Here is a 25,518-nt window from a genome sequence, read left to right on the forward strand (position 1 = left end):
CCTCTCCCGTGTTTCTGACCCTGACACACCACGGCCTCCCCGTGCTCTGCTGCCCCTTTAGACTGAAATCTCTGCAGGTATTTAGGAAATTATTTTCTATTTTCCTTGCTTGTGTTTTTCCTTCTGCTGCTTAAGGCAAGCACAGCATTTCCTGCTGCTCCCAAATAAAGCCCAAGCCCAGAATGAGGCTCCACACACAGCAAAGGGCTATAAAAATATTCTCCACTGAGACAATTCAAATCTACTTTTCCTATCTAGATGGTTTTTTCAAGCCTTTTATTCATGACACCTGGGAGAGAAGGTGAATCCCAGCAGGACAAACACCCTCTTTTTCACTAGCACACATTTCCAGGGAGTATTTCTAGCAAGGGAAAAAAGCTAAATACAGGAATTTACAGCTTTTTTCCCTTAAAAACAAGACCCAGATAGACAAAGCTGCTCTTCTTTCCTTTCCATTCTGTTCTTGTGTTCTTTTTATTCCAACCTTGCAATGATAACTGTTCCCTGAAAAGCCACTTGTTGCTCAGTGGTGAGCTTAGAGTTGCTGGAGAGGTTGAAATTATTCTCTTCAAAGTGTTTGGGAGTTTGGGTTTAGTTTCATTAAAGATTTCAAGTTTAGCAGCAGCCTCTGACAGATGTGCCTGTGAGAGTGACCAGCGAGTGGGAATTGGTTCTGGATTGGGATGAAGCACATTTTTAAAATTGCAGCATTTAAATCCCTTGAATTCAAGTCTTTCTTCCAAACTTTTTCAGGCATTTCAGGGCTGATTTCCATAGAAAGCTGTAATGTGACTGTGGGAGAAGTGGGGGATGAATTCCCAGAGCAGCACTGGGTGGCAAAGGCCACAGATTTCTATCACCAGCCTGTTTTTCTGACAAAGAACAGATTTATACCAAAGAATGGAGATCCCTCACAAAAACACCCCAAACAGCAGAACAACAACTTCTGTTTGAGCACTAAACTGACAGCAAAGACAGAGCTTTGGAAATTGTTTTCTCTGGGCTCTCAAAAACTCAGCAGATCGTTACCCTTGAATAGAAATATGTGGGTAAATCTATCTATAAATATAAAAATACATATATACATAAATACATGTATAAAATACATATAAAATATACATAAAATCTTCAAAAAGATAGAAAAATACATTAAAAAAAAATCTAAGTATATCAAAATAACTCCAGGCCCAGCCACAATAATGGTCTGAGGAGCACATACATACCTACAGTGAACCACAATTGGTCCAGCATGGGCAGGATTCAAGGCTTTGACTTTTTTCAGGAATTTCAGCATGCCAATAGGTGTGAAAGGCACCCCAAAATCTGGCCAGCTGGTGAAGTGGAGCTGTGTGACGAGCCTTGGAGCTTTGCATCCCTCGTGGAGCTGCAGGAACACCCAGACTCTGAGTTTGACATCTCATTTTTCATGCAAAGATTAATGAACAAACTGCCATGGTTAATTATGGTTTTATTCCCCGCCACACTCCAAGCCTGACTCAAGGATTTGGAGTTTACAGCGTGTGTAAAATACAAACACTTAGTAAAAATATCATTTATTATTAATTTTCAGTGGAATAACCCCAGGATAGGATTGCAAAGAGTGAGATGGGCTCCTCCAAATCGATCCAAATTCACTATTTTTTTTAATCATATTTTTATAATACAATTTATCATTATAAATAATTTTTTTATTTATGTTTTTCCCCAAAAGATCAACTCCCTGCTCCTGTGCTGGGCAGTCCCAAGGCATCACTGGGCACAGAAATCCAGAACCTCTCTCAACCCATGGACTGCATCAAATATTCCTGGGCAGACCCTGCTTCCCCTCCCAGGAGAGGCACCACACACCTTTCTCCCCTCAAAAAATAACTGCCTCAATTTCTTCCAAGCAAATCTTGGAGATTTTCCTCAGCTTTCCCCGAGGACTGGAATGAAAACCCCCCGGAGCAGCTCTGTCCTCACCGACTGCACGCAGAACTTGCGGATGGTGTAATCCACCAGCACGATGCAATCCTCCACAGACACACGGATATTCCCGTAGGTCCAGCAGCCCTGGTCAGGCCAGTACTGGAAACACTTTTCCTGCACAAAAAACACCCAAACACAGGGTATTTTACATCCAAACATGGGGAATTTCATCACCTTGACTTTGCTTTCGCTGCCCAGCGCTCACAGCTGGAACCAGGGAAGGAGAGCACAGCTGGGAGCGTGCAGAGCTCCTCATCTGGCACAGCTTTAGCTCCCTGCTACTGCTGCTCACACTGATGCAGGGAAGGTGAGAACAGCTTTGAATTGTTTTTTTAACCAACTCAGTCCCCACAGCTTTTGTTTCAGTTTGGCAGCTTCCTTACAGGGTGTCCAGCTGTGGGGACCGTGAGGTTTGTGCTCTGTTCTCAAGCTTTAGCTGAAATTCAAAGCAGTTCTCAATTGGAGCCATCAGGAATATCCAGATTTAACAGTTCTGGCTGCTCACACTGGGAATTGGCCCTCATGGCCTGGTGCTGCTGTTTGAGCTTCATCAAGCAGCAGCAAAAGTGCAGGAAAATCAAGTCCAGGAGGAAAACAAGGAATGCCCATCCTCAGAGAGGAGTGGGGGACAGAAATGACAGAAGCAGCTTTAATTCCTCATTAATTAGTTGACAAATTGTGATTTCTACAACATAACACTCAGGAAAATGAGTTTTTATCTTCATTCCTAATCAATCCCATCCACAAATGCAGCCTTACACAGGGATAAAACCACGGAGTTTTCCTTTGGCTCTGGGCTATGCAGGACACACCTGACCATCAGAATTTTCTCCTTGAGATCACCTGATATAAATGGGTATTTTAGACTTGAAAGCTCCATTTTGGAGCAGAAACTCAGCTGTGCTGACAGGGGCCAGGGCAGGAAGTTGTCAGAAATGCACCTGATCAGACCCTGAGCAGCCAGGGCTGCTTTTGGAGCACAGGGGACATCCCAGAGCAGAGTAAAAAGCTCTTTACCTCTTTTCTTTCTTTCAGGTTGGTTAACATGACAATAATGGCTGATTTCTGCTCCCAGATCATCCTCCAGAAGTCATTGACTGTTTCCTGCTTGGGTCCTGCAGACAGAGCAGGGCAATGCTCAGGAGAGGGGAGGGAGCAGATCCCAGAGCAGCCCCACATCCCTGCCCTGGGCACCCACCCACAGCTGGGTTTGCCACACCTGCACAGGTTTGGAATATTTGTATATTTATGTATGAAATAACCCCCGCTTCATGCTAGTTTTTATACAATCACACACCCAAATCTACACTTTTAGAAGGAATCTCCTCTCTTGTCACAGAATGATCTGAGTTGGAAATGAAAGATTATTTATTTTCCAGCCTCCTGCCATGGCAGGGACACCTTCCCCTGTCCCAGGGCCTGCCCACCCTGCCAAGTTCAACTATTTCTGACCAGTTTCCCATCTAAACCCACCCACTGTCATTTTAAAGCCATTCCATGTGTCCTCTCCCTCCATGCCTTGTCCCCAATCCCTCTCCAGCTCTCCTAGAGCCCCTTTAGGCCCTGAAAAATTCTCTTAACACATTAATTCTTAAATACTATTTAATCTTTTAACTATGGCAGGAACAACATTTTGAATTCCTACTTTGTAGCTCTTTCCCATACCAAGGTCCAGGGTTCCCTGTGACCACAAAAACCTTGGAATGGATCATCAGGAGACACTGATTTTGAAGCAAGAAGGGTCTGGAGGGGGAAATGAGCCTCTGTTCTGAGCAGAATCTACAGGTCTAGAGGCAGTTGCTCACCTCACACTTATTTCAAGTTCATTTCAAGTGTAACCTCTAAATCCAGCCTCACACTTGACCACCACCTGCAGCTAAAAATAACCTTTCAAACACATCTAAGATGAAAAGTGCTCACCCCTAAGCTAGAGAGAAGAGAGAAATGAGAACCAGTTACCTTGTGCTGCTATAAATTTATTCTTTTCTTTATAACCCTGTGGAAATAAATGCCACAGCAGTTAAAAGGTGAAAGGCCAACATGTGCTAGCAGAGAATTACTTCTTTAATTCCCAAAGTCTGGCCAGCTGTAGGCAACTCCCAACTCACATCTATATATGAAGCATTAATGTAGTCTGAAGGTGGGACTCCATCAATTTGGGTCAAAATCACTCTGGAATGATCATCTGAAAGAAAACAAGGACATTGGCAAGTTCTTAAATCTGAAATATGGCATTTTCTTGGAAGCAGGAGGTGTGGAAAGCCCAGAGTTCCCAAACCACAGACAACACATGAACAGCATTTCTGACCAGTGAAATTGTTACTATTTGAGAATTTTCAGCACATGAACACTACCAGCAGCCTGCTCAGTGCCAAAATTAATTGCCTGGCTTAAAACAAAAGTGAAAGGCTTACATGGCAGGATGTTGGGATATCTGTTCTTCTCCCTGTTCTCTTCCTTATTTGCCATTTCAAAAGTTCCCTGCACATATCCAGATGTTAATGACTGGGGAAAAAAAAATAAAGATACAGAGTGAATGTGTTAGAAAACAAATAATTTTGACTGCACATGGCTTAGGGAAAAATTGCATCCAACAGAACTAAATATATTCCAACATTTTCCCCCCCAGTAACTTTAATTCCAACACACAACTTCATTCTGGCAGATTTCACTCCAGACAACGAGTTCAGCAGTTGGGGAAAGAGAGAAGGAATTTTTTTCCCTCAGAGATCACAGTTATTTAGCAAACTGTTAAACTCTGAGCGGCTGCCTGGAGCTGCCATCTGCCGCGGTGACACAGAGCGGTGACACAGAGTGGTGACACAGAGCGTGACCCAGCCGTGGCACCCACGCTGGGCTCAGGCACAGACAGGGGCTGTTTCTGACCCCCTGACTGCTCAAGGACATCAAATACCCAAAATCTCGCTCGGCCCTGCAGGTGAAGGCCCAGCCCTGGGCAGAAAAAGCAGGAAGGAAAAACAAGGCGCGGGGTTTTTATGCGAGTCGAGTTCGGCGAGTTGTCAGCGAGAGCTGAGTGCAGATAAATTTAGTCCGGCTTAAAAAATACCAAATGGTTGTGGAGGGCAATAAACCAAAGGGAAAAAAATAGAGAGAAGGGTGAAGATGAAAGGAAAGAGGTGCCAAGGTGGAGCCTCTGCACAGCTGAGATGCTGCCACTGCACATGGACCAAACCAGAGCCAGATTTTGAGAAGCTCCTTGACATGGACTTTGTGAAGCTCCTTTAAGTGAACTCCAAAACCCCCAGTGCCAGCAGAGATCCCACTGAGGCAAAATCCCAGCAGTTTGGGAAGGCACCACCACCTTCTCCCACTCCTGTACCTCCCCTGCCCCCAGTTTGAGGCACACAGGGCAAGGGGAAGTGTGGTCAGGGAGGGCAGGGCTGAGCGAGGCTGGAATTTCCACCGAGCACAGCAAAGTTTGTCAGGGTGAGATGGGAGGAGAGGGGGGCATGGGCAGAACTGATCCTCCAGCACACAGGAAACAGCTCTGTGCACTCCTGGGTTTGGTTTGTTGGGGCTTTTCTGGCAGTTAAAGCCGTGAATGGAAGAGAAGGGAGGTGAAAAGAGGGTTGAGGAAGAAAGCTGCTGTCAGCAGACTGCTTAATTCCTGATGTAGATGACGCTCATGGACTTTTATCTGCCCATTTTGCTGATTAAATTACGTTTATGAAACACAAAAACCGAAATTCTTGTAAATTTTGTAAAAGTTTTTGTAAATTTCGTAAAAAGAAATAATGGAAGGTGTCCCTTCCCTTGGCAAGGGGCTGGAACTGGATAATCTTTAACCTCCTTCCAACCCAAACCATTCTGTGACTCTATGAAATAATTAACTTTTTAAACACAATCTCTTCAAAGTTCAAGTCAGGCACCCAATTTTCAATTAACAGCCAGAGAAGTTCTGGATTTCCATGTGAAAAGCACACAGAAAGGAATTCTCTTTGGCCAAAGCACCTCTCCATGCCCTGCTGCTGCTCCCAGCCCTGGAAGGATGTGATTCAGCCAGGCTGCTCCCAGCACCCGAAACACGAGGAGCTGACCAGTCCTGCTGGCTCATCTGCTGCCACCACACTCTGACCTCTCCCCAAAAACCCCATTGAAGCTTTGAGAGGCCCAACCCACCCAGGACTGCCACATTTCCTCTTTTTTTTTTTGGCACTGAATGAACCACAGGGATGTCTTCATTAAGCCAGAATTTAAATTTCAAAAGAAAACTCTTAGGGGAAGCTTTTCAGTGACTAATCTGAAAATCAAGGCAGTAATTCCCAATTTCCAGGGATGATCAACAGAGGTAGGGACTTCACAGGAAAGAGGAAATTTCTTAATTTTTTTTTTCCTTCTTTCCTGTGAAGAAAGAACACACTCTTCTAGCACCCAATGTTCACAAAGGAATCACATAACAAAAGAAAAGAAGGAGCCTCAGCTATTTCTGGTGAGTGTCCAAGGGGTCTCTTAAGGGTCATTCAGGCTTTAAGGACAAAATCAAAGGTGCTGGAGAGCACCATTAGGCACATAAATCTAAAAGAACTGTTCCCAGAGTCAGCAACTGTCCTCAAAACTCTTTTCTGCCTGCTGGGTGTCTTCATCTTTTAGTGTCTGGTTTATTTTTACCAAAACAATTCCTATTGGACTGAACTTCTCAGGTTGGTGCACATGCCTGGGTGCTGCTGGCTCCCAGGGCTCACCGTTCTCAGCCCAAATTTGTTCCTGGTGCCCACTGGAGCTTGTGTGTCTGCATTCCCAGCGATGCCTGGCCCCTGACATCTGGGATCAGGCTGTGTGGAGCGGGCAGAGATCCCTGGAGCATCCCCAGGGCAGGGCTGAGGCACAGCACCAGAGAACCATGGAATGGTTTGGCTTGGAAGGATCTTTTAAAGCCCATCCAGCCCCACCCTGCCATGGCAGGGACACCTTCCACTGTCCCAGGCTGCTCCAAACCCCAGTGCCCAACCTGGCCTGGGACACTTCCAGCCCTCTCAGGCTGAAGCAGAAAGCTCACCCAGCCACAGGAAAAGAAACCCACTGAGCATCAACCCCATCCAACCCCATCACTGCTCATTTCTGGGGTCAGACCCCAGGTTTTGGGTGTGGACAGAATCCCACACGCTCACAGCATGGGGCAGAAAATTACCAAAGCAAAGAGGAGTTTAAAAATGAAAACAGATGGTTTGTTTCACTCTGAACCTCAGAGCAAGCTCATCAGGAGAGTCAGAATTCACCAGCACACACCTCACTGAGCTGGTTCTCACTTTCATTTTGTCAGTTTTGATAGGGATTTCCACAGGGCTTCCTGTCTGATATGGCAAAATTATGTGGTTTAAATTTATCAACCCAACTGCAGCTCTAAATATGATCCCAATTAAGAAGGTAACTCAACAGCCGGCCTAATCAACACGTGCATTGGCTCTCACAAATCCATGCCTGACATTTAAGCTCCTGCTTAAATGGCTTCTGCTGGGGAGGCAAGTCAAAAGAAGTCATAAAAAGTCTGGAAAAGGCCCCAAACGCAGGCTCCTGGTGCTGTGTTTCCCCACAGGAATCCTGCAGGAGCTGAGCACAGGCTCCAGAACAGCTCATCCCTACAAGCACACTCGAGCTCAAAATCCTGCCCCGCTAAACAGGAACACCCTGAAAGCTGAGGTTCCTCACAGAAACTCTGCTGGGGCACAGCAGCTGCACAGAGGGGACTGCAGGGATGGTAACCAAGAGCAAAAAAAATCAAATTACCAGGAAAAAAGAAGCCCAAGCCCACCCTTAAAGCCACAGTGTGTCCTCTCCTCCGAGTACTTCCCATGGAGGTGAAGCACCCACATCCCCCAAAACCCGTCTACCACCATCATGAAAATCAGTGCTGAAGAGGTTTATATTCAATGTCCCTCCCCTCCAGGTTCTGGCAAACACTAAAGACCTTCTTCAAATGCTAGCAAGAGACAAACAGTTCATAGAATATCAATTTAGCATCATAAACCAGTAAAAAATTCCAGGTTTTATGCAGATGAAGGGTGCCCTACATGACAGAACCCATAGGAACAGCACCAATCACACACCAAACACGAGAATCATTAATACCTGCAGATATTTTGGTTTCCTCCCTGTTTTCAGCCATCCATGTGTGAAAACTTACATTAAACTCCTCCCTGAAGAGCTTCCCCTCATCTGCCGAGCGTATCCGGATTTCCTCCTCCAGGTTTTCCACTGGGATAGGGAAATACTTCTTGGGGCCCGAGGGAGACCTGCTGAGCAGCATGACCCGTTGCTGTTCTGTCAGGACAGGTGCAGGACATGTCAAAGGCATGGCCAGAGCCACAGATTTCCAGCTACAAATTAATCTTGCTGCTGAAAGATGCCAAAACAAACTTTTACCGTGACACTCTGAGGTGATGAAGGTGGTTTAAAGGAAATTAAACCACCAAAGCATAGGCCAAGTGGTTGCTTTGAGAACATAAAGAACCACTGCTGGTGAAATTAATGATTTCTCTATTTACACTGGATCAAAAAGGGACCAAGTTTTATTCAGAAAAGGAGAATGTTCTCTCTGCTGACAGGGCAAGGACAGCTTTTAGCACCTATCACCAAGGAGGTGCTGTGAGATTATTTCATTTTGAGGGGAAATGATGATAATAACATTAAAAAAATTATCTTTAACTTGGCAGCCAACAGAAAGAAAGTGTGCCCCTGTGCACAGGAATAACCCAGCAGGAAGCTGAGGGGTATTTTTAGGGTTTTGACTTTCCCATGCCACCCTCTTCAACTTGCTCATGGCCAAGTGGGACTGACACAAACCACAGATTGATTATTTGATCTTGAACTTTATCATTTTTATTCTGGGCTGTGGTTAAAACAATTTTCCCAGCCCTTTTAGGTTTGAGCTGGGCCCCACAGAGATGGCCAGCCCAGGGCAGAAACAAATCCAGCACAACTCAAACCAGTGGGAAACATTTTGAACTCCTCAGAGTGTTTTATTTCAGTGCTTCTGGCTTCAAACTGCCCCATCTCAACCCCCTGCTTCAGGTTCAGAAACTACCCAGTGTATTCACAAAGTGTTGAGGACTTTCCCCCCCATTTCAAGAAGAAACACTGCAATTCCTTCTCTAAATACAAGGATCACAGTGTCACAAACCTGGATCTCAGCTGACATCCTGGTAAAACATCTCCAAAGAGCCCGGGGAAGTTTTAAACAGAAACATTTGCTGCAGCACAACTTAAAGTGAAACCTACTTCAAACCAGCAAGTTCAGGTTTTCTATGAACTGTGTGAGTATGGATTTCTAAATATGGATCTCTAGCCCAAGGCCAGCTTGGATGGGACAACCAAGTGCTGAAGATGTCCCTGCACATGGCATGAGAGCTGGAACTGGGTGAGTTTAAGGTCCCTTCCAACTCAAGCCATTTGTGATTGTATTTTTTCAAACTATTTTCTCTTTAATAACAACCCTGTCGCTTGTATTAGTAACAAAAGCAAACACTGAGTAATGGTGAATTAAAGAACACACAAATAAAAATGAGAGTTTGAAAGGAAATCTCTCCCTACCTTGTTCTTCCAAGATCCCATTTGGCATCTTTTTGTCGCCAGAGGTGACCACAGCTTTCCTGTGTCTCCTGAACCTGGAACAGAGGCACCACGTTAACCTGGCAATTCCAGCAAGAGGAATTTCCTGGTGTTTCCCCCCAGCCCTTTTTTACAAACCAAGTAATTCTAGAGAAGCTCTTTCTGCTCATGCTGGCAGGAGAGCAGGGCAGGCACGGCCCCGTCGGCACCAGGCTCTGCCTCCCTTCTGCTTCCGTGGGAGGGCACAAAGGATGGGGCTGAGCCCACAAACAACACCCACCTGAAAAAATACCCCACCAGCACCACGAAAATGATCACCACCAGCACCAGGATCAGCAGGGAGGTCAGCAGCTCCTTGTGCAAGGTGTTCTCCTCAGTAGAGTCTGGAGATGGAACAAGAAATGTGGAATATCAGACATGGATTGACTCACCTGGCACAAAACCTCTGCTTTAGGCACCAAAAACTCTGTCCAATTACCTGCCTCTACTCACATCACAATTATCTGGCACAGGCAAAGCCCAAACTGAAAGTTAATTTTTTTAATTATTTTAAAATGATTTTCTCCCTCACCAAAAGCACAACCAAACCACTGCTGCTGAGAAAATAAATGATATTTTAAAATTTACCTGGAATCAGAGAAGGCTGAACAGCTACAAGGTACCAAGCTGAATTTGAAGCCCATTACAAGTTTTGCTGCAGTGCCCTCATGCACATCAACCACCCCAAAAATGCCACCTTTCATACAGATTTTATATTTACATAGAATTTCAGTGAATGAGAGCAAGGAGGAATAATGACATTTTCCTCAGAATGGAGATTAAAGAACATCTTTGTTAGATCTGGTAGAAACTCTGAGCCTCACCCTTCTGCTCATAGTGTTTTATGGATGTGTCTCTTTACCTTTCACTTTCATTATGCTTCTGTAACCTTTTAGTTCTACTGAATAATTCAATGCAGAACAGATGACAATCATTAAAAACCCAACATGTTTCACTTAAGGAAGCCAAACTCCCTGTCTGAACCTTCAGCAAGCAACACACAACCCCACAACCACTCTTCCAAAATTAAGGCAATTCCTGTTGCTGCTGGTATTTCAGATTTTTTTTTCCCCTTTTAAACTACATTCACACCCTTCTAATGGTTTTTTTTTTACCATTCCTACAGTGGTCTTTGAGAGCTGAGAAGGGTTGGATGGGATATTGGGAAGGAATTCCTGGCTGGGAGGGTGGGGAAGGGCTGGGATGGAATTCCCAGAGCAGCTGTAGCTGCTCCTGGATCCCTGGAAGTGCCCAGGCCAGGCTGGACAGGGTTTGGAGCAGCTGGGACAGGGGAAGGTGTCCCTGCCATGGCAGAGGTGGAAGGGGATGATTTTTAAGGTCCCTGCCATCCCAAACAATTCTGGGATTCAATGAAATATTTAAGAGTAGGTAACACCTGCAATAATTCAGGAAGGATTCATGTGGCTCAACCAAAAACCCTGAAGCGATGGCTACAAACACATTTGAGTCTGGAAACTCTCTGGGTGCTCCACCAGGGCATGGGAAAAAATTCGTTCGGAGGCACAGGTGAGCTCAGGACACTTGGGGAAAAAAGGGCTCACAAGTCAACATCATCCAAAGAGAGGGGAGGCAATAAAACGCCTGAGGGATGACATTTAAGTGGTGAATAAAGATAAAAGTGACAGGCATGACAAAACTGCAGCCAGAAGCCATGACTTGGCAGGGTTTCAGGAAATCACTCTTGGAAGGAGTGTCTGGATGAGGATGAGTAACCACCCAACGCTTTCTGTGGGGTGTTTTGCAACTTTGTCTGGAAGCCAAGGGCTGGCAAGGAAACAAACACAAAAAATCCCTATTTTTGTCCCTCACAGACAAAATGCAGCCACTTCCATGGAGTTTGGAAACCCTCAGGATTCTCAGAATGCTCCAGGATTTCGGGGTTTGTGCTGGTTCTCTTTAGCTCTGTGACAAGACCCGTGACGTGAGAGGGGGGAAAAAACAAGTTTGCATCACGAGGGAATTAAAATTTCCCTCAGACAATTACACAAAAAAAAAATAAAAAAAAAATCACCCTCTCTTCCTTTCACAGAAATGCTGCACCATTTTTGGGGTGTCTTTGGAGAACTGATTCCCAGACAAACACTGAAAGCTCCATCCAAGCCTTGGGAAATGAGAAGCTGAACCTTCTGCCAAACAAAACTGCCCCCATTTCTTTAGTCAAGGACAGAGCACCCCTGCCTGATTTAATTCTCTGCCCCAAGATCTCACCTCTCCTCTTACCATTTTCACAAGGAAATTGGGTCAAAATCCATAAAAGTCCCCTTTTCTTTAGATCTGTTCCCAAATCCTTGCAGCTGCTTCCCAATCATCCCTGCAGAGCCTGTGAGTAAGGCACAGCATGGTCTCAATGTTTACCTCTGTTTTCTTTAATATCAGTAAATTTATAAATGTAGCCCAAAAATTGCACGAGGAAGTTAAAACTGAGGCCATTGCAGGCTCAGAGGCTGAAACATCTCTGGCCAACACAACTGTCTCCAAACCAGGGGGGATTTCAAGGGGAACAAAGGCCTGAAACAACTTTTTAATCACTACTGCTTCAAAAATTGATGACAAACACTGGAATAAATGGATACAGGAGAGACAAATCCTCCAAAGCAGGATATTACAAATATCTGTTCCCACTCCAGGAGTTGTGGCCCAAAACCACTGGAATTACTGTTCACAGCCAGCCAAAGATCACCCCAAGGGTATTTTTTTAGCAATCCAATGAAGAAGCAGGGGATTATCACCAGGAGGATGCTGATGGTCCCTTGTGATTCCTTGTGCACCCACCAAGGCTGACTCAGGGCTCTCTCTGCCTCAATTCCTGGTGCTGCTCTCCCTGGAAGTGCAGCATCATTTCCTCCAGGGTTGGGATGCTCCCATTTTCCACGTGTGCCAAACACAAAGCCACCCCCAGGAAACAGGGAATTAACAGCGGTGTGTGCACATCAGTGATGCTCCCTCCTCACTCCCTCCCCAGCTTTGATTTTCTCCATCCTTGGATCAGCTCCTTTACATTTTTGGGTAAATTGGATGATTAAAAACGTGTGATTAAAACCCTTTTCCCCCTCCTCCAAAAAAGCAAGCTGGCAGGGCAAATTTTGCCCTAAAACTATAATTATTCTGAGTGACACAAAAGAAAATCTTTATCTGAGCACAGGAGAAATCCCACAAGAACCAACTCTTCCTGCACAGGTCCAATCTTTTCAAAACCCAGAGATATCACAAACAAACATCCAACAGGAAATATGACAAAACCCACACTAAATCCACTCAAGGCTATTTTTGGAAGAGAAAACCCCAACCCTGCCATGGCTGCAGGAGGGAAGCAGATGATGGGCAGCTGATAACCAGGAGATTTGTTTGGTACATGTGAAGTACAAACCCCAATCAGAGAAAAAGTATGAAATAAAGGAAGGGTAAAGGAAAAAAAAAAGAGCTAGAGGAGGGAAACCAGCACCCAGCAGGTGACAGGAGGCAAACAGCAGTAAGTAAGTTTAATCTCAGAGCTGAATCCCACTTGGACAGAGCCAGCACGGCCCACCCAGCACTGCCATCAGAATCTGAGTCGGGGCTGGAGGGACCTTTAAATGTCACCCAGCCCAACCCCTGACCCCAAACCAGCCATTTCTGAAGCTCTGCTTTGCAAACTAATTCTTGGGATTGAGTGTCTGCCACCAGAGCATCCCTCTGGCATTTAAATACCAAATAAAATGAGCCAGAATCCTTCCTCCTAAGTCAGTTTTCTGATGCCACCTCATTTTCTCCGTGAGCCACCACAAGCCTTGCAGGAAAGTCCCCCCTGACTATTACAGACTCACAGACTGGTTTGGGGTGGGAGGGACCTCAAATCCCATCCAGAGCCACCCCAGCCATGGCAGGGACACCTTCCCCTGTCCCAGCTGCTCCAGCCCCAATGTCCAGCCTGGCCTTGGGCATTGCCAGGGATCCAGGGGCAGCCCCAGCTGCTCTGGGAATTGCATCCCAGCTCCCCCTCACCCTGCCAAGGAACAATTCCTGCCCAAAATCCCATCCAGCCCTGCCCTCTGGCACTGGGAGCCATTCCCTGTGTCCTGTCCCTCCATCCCTTGTCCCCAGTCTCTCTCCAGCCCTCCTGGAGCCCCTTTAGGCTCTGCAAGGCCACACTGAGGTCACCTCAAAGCTTCTCTTTCCCATCCTGGACAATCCCAGCTCTCCCAGCCTTTCCTCCATCCCACTGGACATTTTGGTGCCTCTGGATTCATTCCAACAGCTCCAGGTCCTCCCCATGCTGGGGACCCCAGAGCTGGGCACTGCTGGGGTCTCTCTGGGGTGTCTCCAGAATGCAGCAGAGAGGGAGATAATCTTATTTTCACATCCCCACTGAATTGTTGGAAGCTGAAACCGGCACTAAACAGGACTCCCAAAGCTGCCCCATTTCCTGCCTTTTAACCTGTAGCTCCTCTGATAAACTGGTTCCCTCTGAAGGTTCAGACATCAGCCGTGGAAAGGAATTGTGAGGATTCAAAGGCACCATGAACCCTCATGGAGTAAATACCAGCAGAATGTAAACATTTGGAAAGGTATTTAAAGGTTTACATCTACAACTCCCAGGCTGCTTTCACATTTCAATGATTCCAAGAGTAAAATTGCAAGAGGAAGTAAAACAATCCAGACTATGATTAATCCTGGGGAATTGACAAATATTTGAATTACCAGGAGTTATGGGATTGTCATGGACAGTATTACCAGTCTGTAACAAGGATCTGAGAGCATTGAGGTGCCTCTACTGGAAATACACAATTATTTATGCAAATCCTAATAAATATTAGCTTGGAATTCAGAACCAGATGGTCTCTTCCAACCCAAACCATTCTGTGGTTTGATGGTTTATATTTATTCAATGCAGTTAAATACCTGGAGTAAATATCAGGGTAAATTTCCAGTAAATGGCAGTGTAATAAACCCCAGAATGGTCTCATTCTCTGAAAGGGAAATTTCAAGGTGGAAATTTCAAGGTAGCAATTTCATGGCAGCAATTTCAGAGTGCTCTTGTAGAAAGTAAAACAGCAGCAGTGCTAAAAATCGACCCATCCAGGCAAGGTAACCATGTTTTAAATAAGAATAAAGCTGCCATTGTAATTCAGCAAATCTTTGAAAAAACCAAGGCAGCTCAAATAATGCCATGGAATCATTTATACCTATTCCTTTCAGAATCAAAAGTATCTTCTGGGATCACTCATCAAATTAGCATGCAAAAGAGAAGCTGAATTTTTTTAGGATCTTTTAGTTCTTTCCATAGTCTGTGAAATGGAGTTTTCTTTATGCTTCAATCAAAAACTGTTATTTTTGTATTTAAAAAATGCCATATTAGTTCAATGGCTATCAAATTTATTAGATAATCCAATTATCTTGGCACTCTTCATGCAGCAATGTATTTTCAGGGTGCACCTACTTGTCTGCCAGACAAAACTCTTCCTCACTGCAAAGTCAGGAAGGCTTTGATATTTAGTAAAGGCAGTTTAGTCACACCAATCATTTCTGAATCATATCGCTGAAATTAAGATTTAATTAAAATAGGGATGATCAGATTACTCTTATCTATATAATCAGACTTAAATTCAACACAATTTGGAATTAAGCTTTGAAGATGAACAACACTGATGGCAAAACTCCCTTTGTGCTCACGTTATTAAGATTCTGGGAAGTGATAAAAACAACAAGTGACTTCCCCTTCTCAATTCCTATATTCTGACATATTCAGCCCAATATTAGTAACTTGTTTTTCTACAGCTCCAGCTGCCAGACAAGAAGCAGGGGCCAGAAACTACTTGCCACAGCTGCTCTGTGCCAGGGCATGCCCAGCCTCATTTTATTCCCAATATCCCATCTAAATCTCCCCTATTTCCATTTAAATTACTACAAGCAAGAACCAAAACAATTCAAGGGGCCACGAGCCAAGCCTGGCACTTGATTCCTCTCCTCCCCCAGAGGTGTAAAGTTCACAGGCAGATGAAAAACAAATAAAGCAACAATTGAGCCTTCTGTGAAACACTGGGTGTCAATACCAGTGACCTGAAGGGTCACCAAAACGTGCCCACAGTGCTTGGATGGGACATCAGCAGCTTCATCTCCCCGGTTTGGGCTGGATGGGGCCTCCAAGATGATCCCACTCCACCCCTTGCACTATCCCAGGGTGCTCCAAGCCCTGTCCAACCTTGGACCCTTCCTCAAACCCCCTGATTTCCCTTGAAGGAGCCCCTCTCCAGGACTGGCACGCGTTAGGATGTGGCTGTGGGAGGGTGTGAGGAGGAAGAAATTCTGCAATGAGAAATGAGGATGAATATAAGGTGCTGTGGTGGCCCAGAGAAGAGGAGATGGATGCTGACTCTGAAGCAGGGAGCAAGGTGCCTGTGGAAATTGCAGGCCGCATAGCTTTCTCAGTCTTGCCTGAGAAAGTGGCCTGGGAAATCATGGGGAGGAATTAAAACAATCCTCAGAGACAGAAAACAGCCTTGCAGGTGCTGTTTGTCTGTTCCTTGTTTTCTTGCAAGAGAAAGTCGAGGGGTGGTGAGCGCCACTGACCAATGATAGTGATGTGTTAGTTTACTAACCAATAAGAGTTTCTTTTCTGTACTTTTCACGTATCGGTCTATAAAAAAGATCTGAAGCAATAAACTGAGAGAAATTCTCCTGATCAACTCCCTAGAGAGTCTGTGTTGTTCTTCTCAGCGTTCCTAACGGAGCGACAGGAGGAGATGGCTCTCAGCTCTGGGAACAACCACTCTCCTGTTTTTCACCTGGCAGGACCTTCCCCAGGACACCTGCACTTCACACCCTCCTCCACACAGAACTCATGTGAAGGTTCCTCAAAGTGTTTAAATCTATTCATCCTCTTGTCCAATGGAAATTTGCCTCCCGTTTTCCGTGCCCACATCCCCTCAGACCCCCGGGGCCGCGCAGAGCTCGCGGCTCCTCCGCTGTTCTTCCCTCCCATGGGAAAGAGAAAGCGAAACCCCAGCACCACACCTGTGCTGACCAAACCCATCAGAAGTGTGTCAGTGGGGGCAAAGTCCTGCAAAAACATCCTGGTAAAACTCCCTGAAGCCCATCCCACCCCCGGGGATCACGGCCTTACTGGTGCTCGTGGTTATTTTGGGCAGCTCAGTTCCGTTGGGTGGCAGAGCTTGTGCAAAAATGAAACTAACACAGAGCAGCAGGAGCGAGCAGGAATGTTCCATCCTGGACCTGCAAGAAAGCAAAGCAGAAGATAAATTTTCAGGTCAAATCAGTATCATGGATTTTTTTTTTTTTTTTTTAGCAGAAGGGAGCTAAATGTAAAAGCAATGTTTGCTTGAAATTTAAATTTATATCAACCCTGTTTTATCCCATTGCCTTAGCGCTGAACTTTCTGTTTTGATGCAAAAAGGAAAAGAAAATACAACTTGTGCACTCCAAAAATTCATTAAGGAGGTTTAAAATCCAACAGCAGAATGGCAACACTCAGCCATGGATCACAGACAACAGCAGAGATCAGGGCAAAAATGCTCCATCCATAAAAAACTGCCATCTGAGGACACTGAGGAAACGATCCTCATTCCCAGAGATAAGAGGAAAATTCATAACAAAAAGGAATTTTTTTTTACCACCAATCAGCCCAGAAACACCAGAAAGTTTCAAGTCCCTTTAACACAGACTTTTGAGAGTTTCCTTATCCCACTTGACTCATTATCCACAGATGAGGTGCTCCATGGATGAATTCCTTGGGGGAATGTTTGCCACAGCTGAGTCTGCTTTCTAAACGCAAAATTTCAGGGTTGGTGAGACCAGAAAATAACTTCCAGTGGGAAGAAAACTGGAGAAAAAGCGTGATGAGAACGTGCCTTCTCTTGATTCAGGGAAATTCACAGGTGGAGAGAAATAAACAGGTCCAGAAATACTCCAATCCCTCTAAATCGAGGTGAGACAAATGTTACTAATTTATTGTGGATTTTTGCAATCCCTAACGAACAGATTAATTAGGAGAGGCTCCCAGCTCAGCCATTAGCCAGTCCTGCTTGATTTAGAAATATTTTCACACCACCTTTACTTTGTGCCTTCCACAAATGGCAGGATTTATCCAGATGGTGGCTCTGCAGCCACTGCTAAAATTCTGTCCCTGGAAATGTTGCTCAGCAGAGCTCCCCTTTCAGGGTAATACACTGAATTTAACAGCACAGTTTCCACAGGGTGTTACACAGTCCTGCTGAACAACACACTAAAAAACCCAAGAATTTGGCAGTCATTAGAATAACCATTAGAAAATCCTGTCTTTCCACGTAAAGTGGGATAATCCACCTGAAATAATCCCTGGATAAGCTCAAATGTAGAAAAATCGCCCGTGACAATAACTTTCACACCGCCTTTCCGCCGCTCTCACCGCTGTTACTCAGAAGGGAAATGCTCCCAGTCATTCCCAGCCTCTCCAAAGCCTGGTCCTACACCCAGGAGTAAATCCAAACCCAGCACACAGCTGGCATTCCTTGGATACACAGTTGGGAAGCTCAATGGTTTTTCTCTGTAATACATTTTATTATTTTTTCACTCATTGTATTATTAGCATCAAGCTTTATTTTCCTAATTTTTTTCCCCCAGTCCAACTCCCTACTAATTTACTCCTTCAATTCCTTCTACTACTATTTTTAATTTAAAATGACTAAATGTTTTATAATTTAATCCCTTTCTTGGGGTTTCACAATCCCGTTCTTTCTCAATCCCATTCCTGGGATTAGACAATTAATTGTTTAAAGCCTCACTGCAAACTGTGCCTGCATCATTTTTAGGATTACATAAAAGTCCCAAATTAACAATTTATAATGATATTATATTTATAATGATAAAGCTTGGGACACACAGCAGAAGTTAATGGAACAGAAGGGAAGGAGGATTTGGAAACATGGAATAAAGCCAGAATAAAAGTGGAATTAACAGGGAAGAGGTGCTGAATGCTGGGATGCTTTCCACCCTCAGCAAATGAAATCCACTGGAATTTTGGGTGATCAATCCTCAGCAGTGGCTGATTTTCCAAGGCAGCACTGAGTAGACTTTCCCATCCTTAAAACACATCCAGCTCCTTGGAAAAAAAACAAAACCCCACAGAATAACTGAAGTTGCTGGAAGATTTCCAGGAGAGCAGAAAGTGAAAGGAACATCAGTGCTTCTCTCCAAATCCCTGTCAGAAGGGTTTTCCAGATGCCAATTCCCTGCCAGACCCCCCAAATCCGTTCTCTGGGATGTGATGAAGTGTGGCTGGAACACGCCGTGGTGTCCCACAGTTTATCAGAAATAAACACAGCGATAAAGATTATGCAAATCCTGAGGTTTTGGTCTTGGCCAAAGCCCTTTGCATTTCCAGCTCCTAAAGAGAGGAGGAAAACTCCAAGGAAATCCAGGAGCTGCAGCAGAGGTGGATGCAAAGGACTGGGCTCAGCAGGACCAAGAAGAAAATCATGGAATTAAGGCTGAAAAAGACCTTTGAGATCATCAAACCCAACCATTGCCCAGCACTGTCCATGTCCCCAAGTGCCACATCCACGTGGATTTTAAATCCGTCTGGTTATGGGGACTCCAGCACTGCCCCAGGCAGCTCTGCCAGGGCTGGACAACCCTTTCCATGAAATATTTTTCCCTGATTTCCAATCTAAACTCCCCAGCACAACTTGAGGCCATTTGCCCTCATCCTTTCCCTTCCCACTGGGGTGGATGGGGAGGTGCCCAAGCCACAACCCCACAAAAACACCCTGAATTTTACTCTGTATTTATGGCTTTCACATACAAACTGCAAAGATACCATTTTCTGAACCCACTGCTGCAGGCACAGCAGCATTCCCCACATTTTCCTTACTCACAAAGGCAGATGTCATGATACAGCCTGGTAGAACAAGGAGGAAAGGAATAGTAACAATTCTCCTGGGAGAACAGGCAGGGAGAAAAGCAGGGCCGGACCAGGAAGGACAACCACATGCTACAAAAGAAGTCTCTTGTTGATAAAAGCAGAAAAGATCCAGGGAGAGACAAACTGTTACTACAGCTCTGCTGTAGGGCAACTGCTGCCCCTCCTGGAAAATAAAATAGGAATTGTCTTTGAAACTGCATAGGGATACAGAGAATTTATCAACTCATATCCTACTGCTTCCAGCCTTTATTCCCTGGATACACACGGATCAGCCTCTGCTTCCAGGGAAATAGCAATGGGACAACAGGATTGGCCTCAAACTCTGCCAGGGGAGGCTCAGCTTGGACAGCAGCAGGAATTTCCCCATGGAAAGGGAGCTCAGGCCCAGGGAGGTTTGGAGTCCCCGTCCCTGGAGGTGTCCAAAGAATTCCAGGATGTGGCACTCAGTGCTGTGGGACAAGGTGGGGATCAGGCACAGCTTGGACTGGATGATCTTGGAATTTTTTTCCAGCCTCAGGGATTCCATTATTCTCTTCTGAATGGTTCAGGCACTTCAGGTTTAACTCCATGGACTGATTTTTTTCTGTACTTTATTTCTACTCTGGGACACCTTCCACCACCCCAGGCTGCTCCAAGCCCCATCCAACCCAGCCTTGGACACTTCCAGGGATCCAGGGGCAGCCACAGCTTCCCTGCCCAAGGAATCAAAGCACCTGGAATGTAAACACAATTCCACAGGGATCAGGGCAGCCTGTGACACCTCTGGACAGCTCCTCATGCAGCCCAAGAAGGTGGCACGAGGACAGCCCAGCTCCCCAAAATGCCAATAAATGGCATTATTTCCAGGGATTAATGGATTACCACACATGGCTAATTTCTATTTTGGCCGCAGAACTGAATCCTCATCTGACCTGACAGCTCAAGAGTAAAACCTGGGCTTTGAGAAAATAGGCCAACAAAACCTCTGTCGTGTCACGTGGCCCTGCTACAGATCTGGAGTCCTGTTCCTTTTTCCACAGATGCACCAACTGCTTCAGAGCAGATCAAACTGATACCCATCCCTTGCATCCTCCTAAAGCAGGGAAAGATCAGGGAAACACCCCAGGTAGCACAGAGGAGAGTGGAGAGACTGCTGGGATTTGTATTTTCCCCCCAAGATTTTGAATCTTGGAGCTTGGGTCCTGCCCCAGAGTCTCAGCGCTATAAAAGTCACATTTGCAAGGATAAGCACCACCAATTCAGAAAACAGAATTAAAAGTGAAAGACACAAAAGCCTTGTCTCTGTAGGCTGACAAAGCCATAGGCCACAACAAGAGCAAGTGGTGACCCCCAAAATTTGGTAGTTTAATTTAGAAAACCAAGAAAAACACCAGAAAGGAATGAGGAGACACAGCCACCCTCTCTCTTTGCTCTTTCCACCCACAAACCTCGGCACACTGCTGCTCCCTGTAAAGATTCCCCAGAGCAGCTGGGGCTGCCCCTGGATCCCTGGAAGTGTCCAAGGCCAGGCTGGACATGGCTTGGAGCATCCTGGGATGGTGGGAGGTGTCCTTGCTCAGGGATGGAATGGGTTGGGCTTTAAGGTCCCTTCCAACCCAAACCATTCTGGGATTCCAAGGCAAGAATCTCAAGCCCCAGGGCCTGTTTTTCCAGCTGCCCAGGGGTTTCCCTACCTGGCACAGCAGCTCCCTCTTGGCTGGAATCCCAGGCACCAGGAACTGCTCCCAATTCCAGCTGGGGTGATTGCAGCTATTTGCTTTTTCCTGAAGCTCTGGCTTTAGAAACGCCAGGGACTGTGGCTGCTGACCCATCCCAGGTTACAGTTTAACTGGAATTGCTCTCCCATGACCTCGGTGGTGGTTAAGGCTTTATTGCCCCATTATGTCATCAGGGTAAGCAATCAATGCTGCAGCATTCCCAAGAAAACTGTTCCCTTGAACTACAGTGTGTTTACAAAATAACTGGGAAGAGAAGCGCTCATCCCTTTTCCATAGGAAAAGGGGGAAATTAGGAACTCGCATCAAGATGCAATTACGGAATCCCAGGGTGGTTTGGGCTGGAAGGGACCTTAAAGCCCATCCCAACCCACCCCTGCCACAGACAGGGACACTTTCCACTGTCCCAGCTAGCTCCAAACCCTGTCCAACTGGAGTTAAACCCTTCATCCCTCATGTTTCCAAGAAAAATGAACCAACAGCTCCAGGAAGTGCCAAGTCCCCCAGACCCCTCTGACCACAGCCAGGCCCCTCCATCCCCATCCCGGGCCCCAAAGCCTGTGGAGCAGCAGGACCTTGGATTCCTGCCCTCAGCTCATCAGGGACATCCCACCCTCCATGGGCCAGCAGCTGGAACCAGCTTGTCAGAATTCCCCAGGCATTCCATAATAATCTGTTACTCAGAGTTAGACATTAAGCCCCAAATCCAATTTCCAGAAGTTTGATCGAGTCTCATGTTCTGACATCGATTTAACATTCAGGAGCTTAAAAAAACCCAAAGAGATCAGGTTTTCTTTTTCTTATTTTTGAATCCTTGTAGTTCTTCCTCGAGACTCAGGATACCCTAAAATCCAGAGGGAAAATAAAAAGGCATGGAGTTTGTGGAGATGTTTGTGTTTAGTGCAGCCCAGCAAGAAGCTCATGAAGAGGCCTCTGCACTTGGGAAATATTCCCCAAAATTCAGCCACATGATAAATTAGAAAACAATCTGTGATGAGAATTAAATTTCACCATAAAGCCCATAATTTTTTAATGGGACCGTTTACAGCACACTCAGTGTTGGGGTTATTGTACAAATAAAAACCAGGCAAGCTTTATTTCCAACCCCTTCAGAAACACCAAGGGAACTTCAGGGACAAATAGGTAATTTTATAAAAATCTATAATTTAATGTAACTGCCCACAAAATTATATCTGACTGTGAAAATTCCTCATGTATTCTATACAAATACCCTCGGTAAAGATCATTTCAAAGAGACGGCAATAATTAGATTAAACAATTACAAATCAGAATAATCACTTACATGTAAGAGACCGAGAGGCAAAGCACCAATTAACTGAATAAAATCAATTTCCATTTGGAATAATCAAACTTGATAGACTGTCTTACTTATTTAGTCACTTTGTGTCTAATTCAGGTGGACAAATTATTATATTTGCTTTGATTTCCATGGAAGAAGAGGTCAGCACATGGGGCAAATCCATTATTTGTTCCAAAAAAAATGATATTTAAAGAGAAACACCTGAATGCAGACAAGAATTACCACTTTTGTAATGTTAATTTTTAAATTCTACCCAGTTCTGAGTGTCTTTCCCAGCATCCTGAGTCCTCCAAACCCAGCCTATCATGGTGAACACGAGTTCCAATCCATTTCAATTAGCAAGGCTGGGATCTCCCGGGAACATAAATCACGGGTTGTCACCAGCAGATTAAGCACTGCATTAACAGGGCTGCAGCAGCCAGGATTAGCTGCCACTGCTGGTGACATGCCACCCCTACAAAGTGACTGGCCCACTTGAAAAGCAGTGGGGGAGTTTTTCAGTCATTGGGATTTCTACAAATGCACCCAGGAATGGATGGCAGGGACCAGAGGAATGGGTTGGAGCTCCAAAGGTCCCTCCCAACCCCAATTACTCCGTGGTCACCAGGAGGCACCAGCATTGAGTGTGACAGGGACCCCTCTTATTTCGTCATGTTCTTAATTCACCAGGATTACTCAAAGCAGTTGTGTTGATTTTCTGGGACATAAACTAAATTAAAATCAGGATGTTTTTAAAACCAGGAGCATAATGAACTCCACAGCTTTAATTTGGGACAAATATACATTGTCTGCTCATGTATTGCACATCTGGCTTATCTGCAACACCACAGTTCTGGAAATCAAGGGGAAAAAAGGAGGAGAGATTTCTTTTCCATGCCTGAGTGGCTCTGAATGAAGCAATGTGAAGATATTGGGATGTCCAAAGCTACACAGGTCAGGCTTGGAATAGGCAGCTGTCAGATCAGAAAACTCCACCACAGAATCATGGAAACTTTTAGGTTGGAAAAGCTCTCAGAGATCGAGTCCAACTGTTCCCCCAGTGCTGCTCCATGTCCCCAAGTGCCACATCCGCAGGATTTTAAATCTCTCCAGGGATGGGTACTCCAAACTGCCCTGGGCAGCTGTGCCAGGGCTGGGCAAACCTTTCCAGGGTGCAATTTTCCCAAATATTCCCCCTGAGCCTGTCCTGGCCCAGCCTGAGGCCTTTCCCTCTCCTCCTGTCCCTGTTCCCTGGCAGTAGATCCCAAATCCCCCCGGCTGTCCCCTCCTGCCAGGGACTTGTGCAGAGCCAGAAATTCCCCCTGAGCCTCCTTTGCTCCAGCCTGAGCCCCTTCCCAGCTCCTCAGGAATTCTCCAGCCCCTTCCCAGCTCTGTTCCCTGCCCTGGACGTGCTCAATGTCCTTCTTGTCCCAAGGGGCCCAAGCTGCCACCAGAATTCCAGGTGTGCCCTCCCCAGTGTCCAGCACAGGGTGACCACGTTAGGAAAAGCGCACACAAAAAACCAGAAGGAACTATTTCAGAAAGACAAAGAGATGAAAAATATTTTGAAATTCAAAGCTGCTTTCATGCTGCAATAAAAGAGGTCAGGATGACTAATGCACTCTCTCACAGATGTACATTTACCCTCCAACACTTTTTGGAGAATTCTTTAGCCAGTTTTTTGCCCTTTCCTGACCAGCTTTTGCCAGTAATATCCTGCAAAACTCAGCAGGTACATTTCTGAAGTGATCATGCAGTTCCAAAGTCAACACAGGGAGGACACTCACTATTTCCTGATTATCTAATGTATAGAAAATTGCTTAAATTTCTCAAAATTTAAATCTCAACTAATTTCCTATAGTTCCTTCTGTTATAAAAAACAACTCCAAACACAAATAAGTAGGTTAACCTGAAGTCCCCATATCGTATATTTTTTAAAGTTTAATTTGTGTTGTGTCACTTTAATGTGAGGCTTTAATCATTAAAGGAGATAAAATAACTCCTACCTAAAGTGAAGTGTAAAGTCCCATGATTTCAGTGTAATTAATTAAATGAGTCATGTTTTATTTAGGTGCTTACACAAGTGCAAGAGGATTAATTCTAAATAAAACCAACAGAGCTGTAAAATGCTCGTTTGGAAAAGGTCCTTGACAAGTCCCCAAGGCCAGTCCCTCACCACAGGCTGGACCTGTCCCAGTCCTGGCAACCTGAACTGCTCATCCAAATCTCCAGGTCCTCAGCATCCCTGTCATGGGTTGGCATCTGCCCCCTCACGCCCTGTCACCTCCTGCCCCTCACGCCCTGTCACCTCCTGCCCCTCACGCCCCGTCACCTCCTGCCCCTCACGCGCCCTCACCTCCTGCCCCTCACGCCCCGTCACCTCCTGCCCCTCACGCCGTCACCTCCTGCCCCTCACGCCCCGTCACCTCCTGCCCCTCACGCCCCGTCACCTCCTGCCCCTCACGCGCCCTCACCTCCTGCCCCTCACGCCCCGTCACCTCCTGCCCCTCACGCGCCCTCACCTCCTGCCCCTCACGCGCCCTCACCTCCTGCCCCTCACGCGCCCTCACCTCCTGCCCCTCACGCGCCCTCACCTCCTGCCCCTCACGCGCCCTCACCTCCTGCCCCTCACGCGCCCTCACCTCCTGCCCCTCACGCGCCCTCACCTCCTGCCCCTCACGCCCCGTCACCTCCTGCCCCTCACGCGCCCTCACCTCCTGCCCCTCACGCGCCCTCACCTCCTGCCCCTCACGCGCCCTCACCTCCTGCCCCTCACGCGCCCTCACCTCCTGCCCCTCACGCGCCCTCACCTCCTGCCCCTCACGCCCCGTCACCTCCTGCCCCTCACGCGCCCTCACCTCCTGCCCCTCACGCGCCCTCACCTCACGCCCTGTCATCTCCTGCCCCTCACGCGCCCTCACCTCCTGCCCCTCACGCGCCCTCACCTCCTGCCCCTCACAGCCTCCCAAAGCCATGACTAGCTCCAGCCTGATCCCAGTTTGGAAACACCCAAC

At 46.1% G+C, this 25,518-nt stretch overlaps 1 protein-coding gene across 11 annotated transcripts in view; it reads right to left on the bottom strand.

The window, feature by feature from the left end:
• The window catches only part of PTPRE (protein tyrosine phosphatase receptor type E), an 87,695-nt gene that overhangs the window by 12,002 nt on the left and 50,175 nt on the right, over positions 1 to 25,518 (bottom strand). For 10 of the 11 annotated variants that reach the window (XM_023930041.2, XM_086900808.1, XM_086900810.1 and 7 more), the window contains 10 exons: positions 16,694 to 16,803; positions 9,815 to 9,917; positions 9,517 to 9,590; positions 8,111 to 8,247; positions 4,383 to 4,473; positions 4,077 to 4,153; positions 3,928 to 3,964; positions 2,986 to 3,083; positions 1,963 to 2,082; positions 1,224 to 1,384 (listed from right to left, as the gene is read on the bottom strand). In XM_023930041.2, the coding sequence (XP_023785809.1) occupies positions 1,224 to 1,384; positions 1,963 to 2,082; positions 2,986 to 3,083; positions 3,928 to 3,964; positions 4,077 to 4,153; positions 4,383 to 4,473; positions 8,111 to 8,247; positions 9,517 to 9,590; positions 9,815 to 9,917; positions 16,694 to 16,796 (1,001 nt within the window). In that variant the 5' untranslated portion in view covers positions 16,797 to 16,803. Of the gene's footprint in view, positions 1 to 1,223; positions 1,385 to 1,962; positions 2,083 to 2,985; positions 3,084 to 3,927; positions 3,965 to 4,076; positions 4,154 to 4,382; positions 4,474 to 8,110; positions 8,248 to 9,516; positions 9,591 to 9,814; positions 9,918 to 16,693; positions 16,804 to 24,788; positions 24,817 to 25,518 lie in introns of those variants that run through there. The other variant, XM_086900809.1, reaches the window with a different exon arrangement.

The sequence above is a fragment of the Cyanistes caeruleus genome, chromosome 8, assembly GCF_971803275.1.
Source record: "Cyanistes caeruleus chromosome 8, bCyaCae1.hap1.1, whole genome shotgun sequence".
Taxonomy (NCBI): Eukaryota; Metazoa; Chordata; class Aves; order Passeriformes; family Paridae; genus Cyanistes; species Cyanistes caeruleus.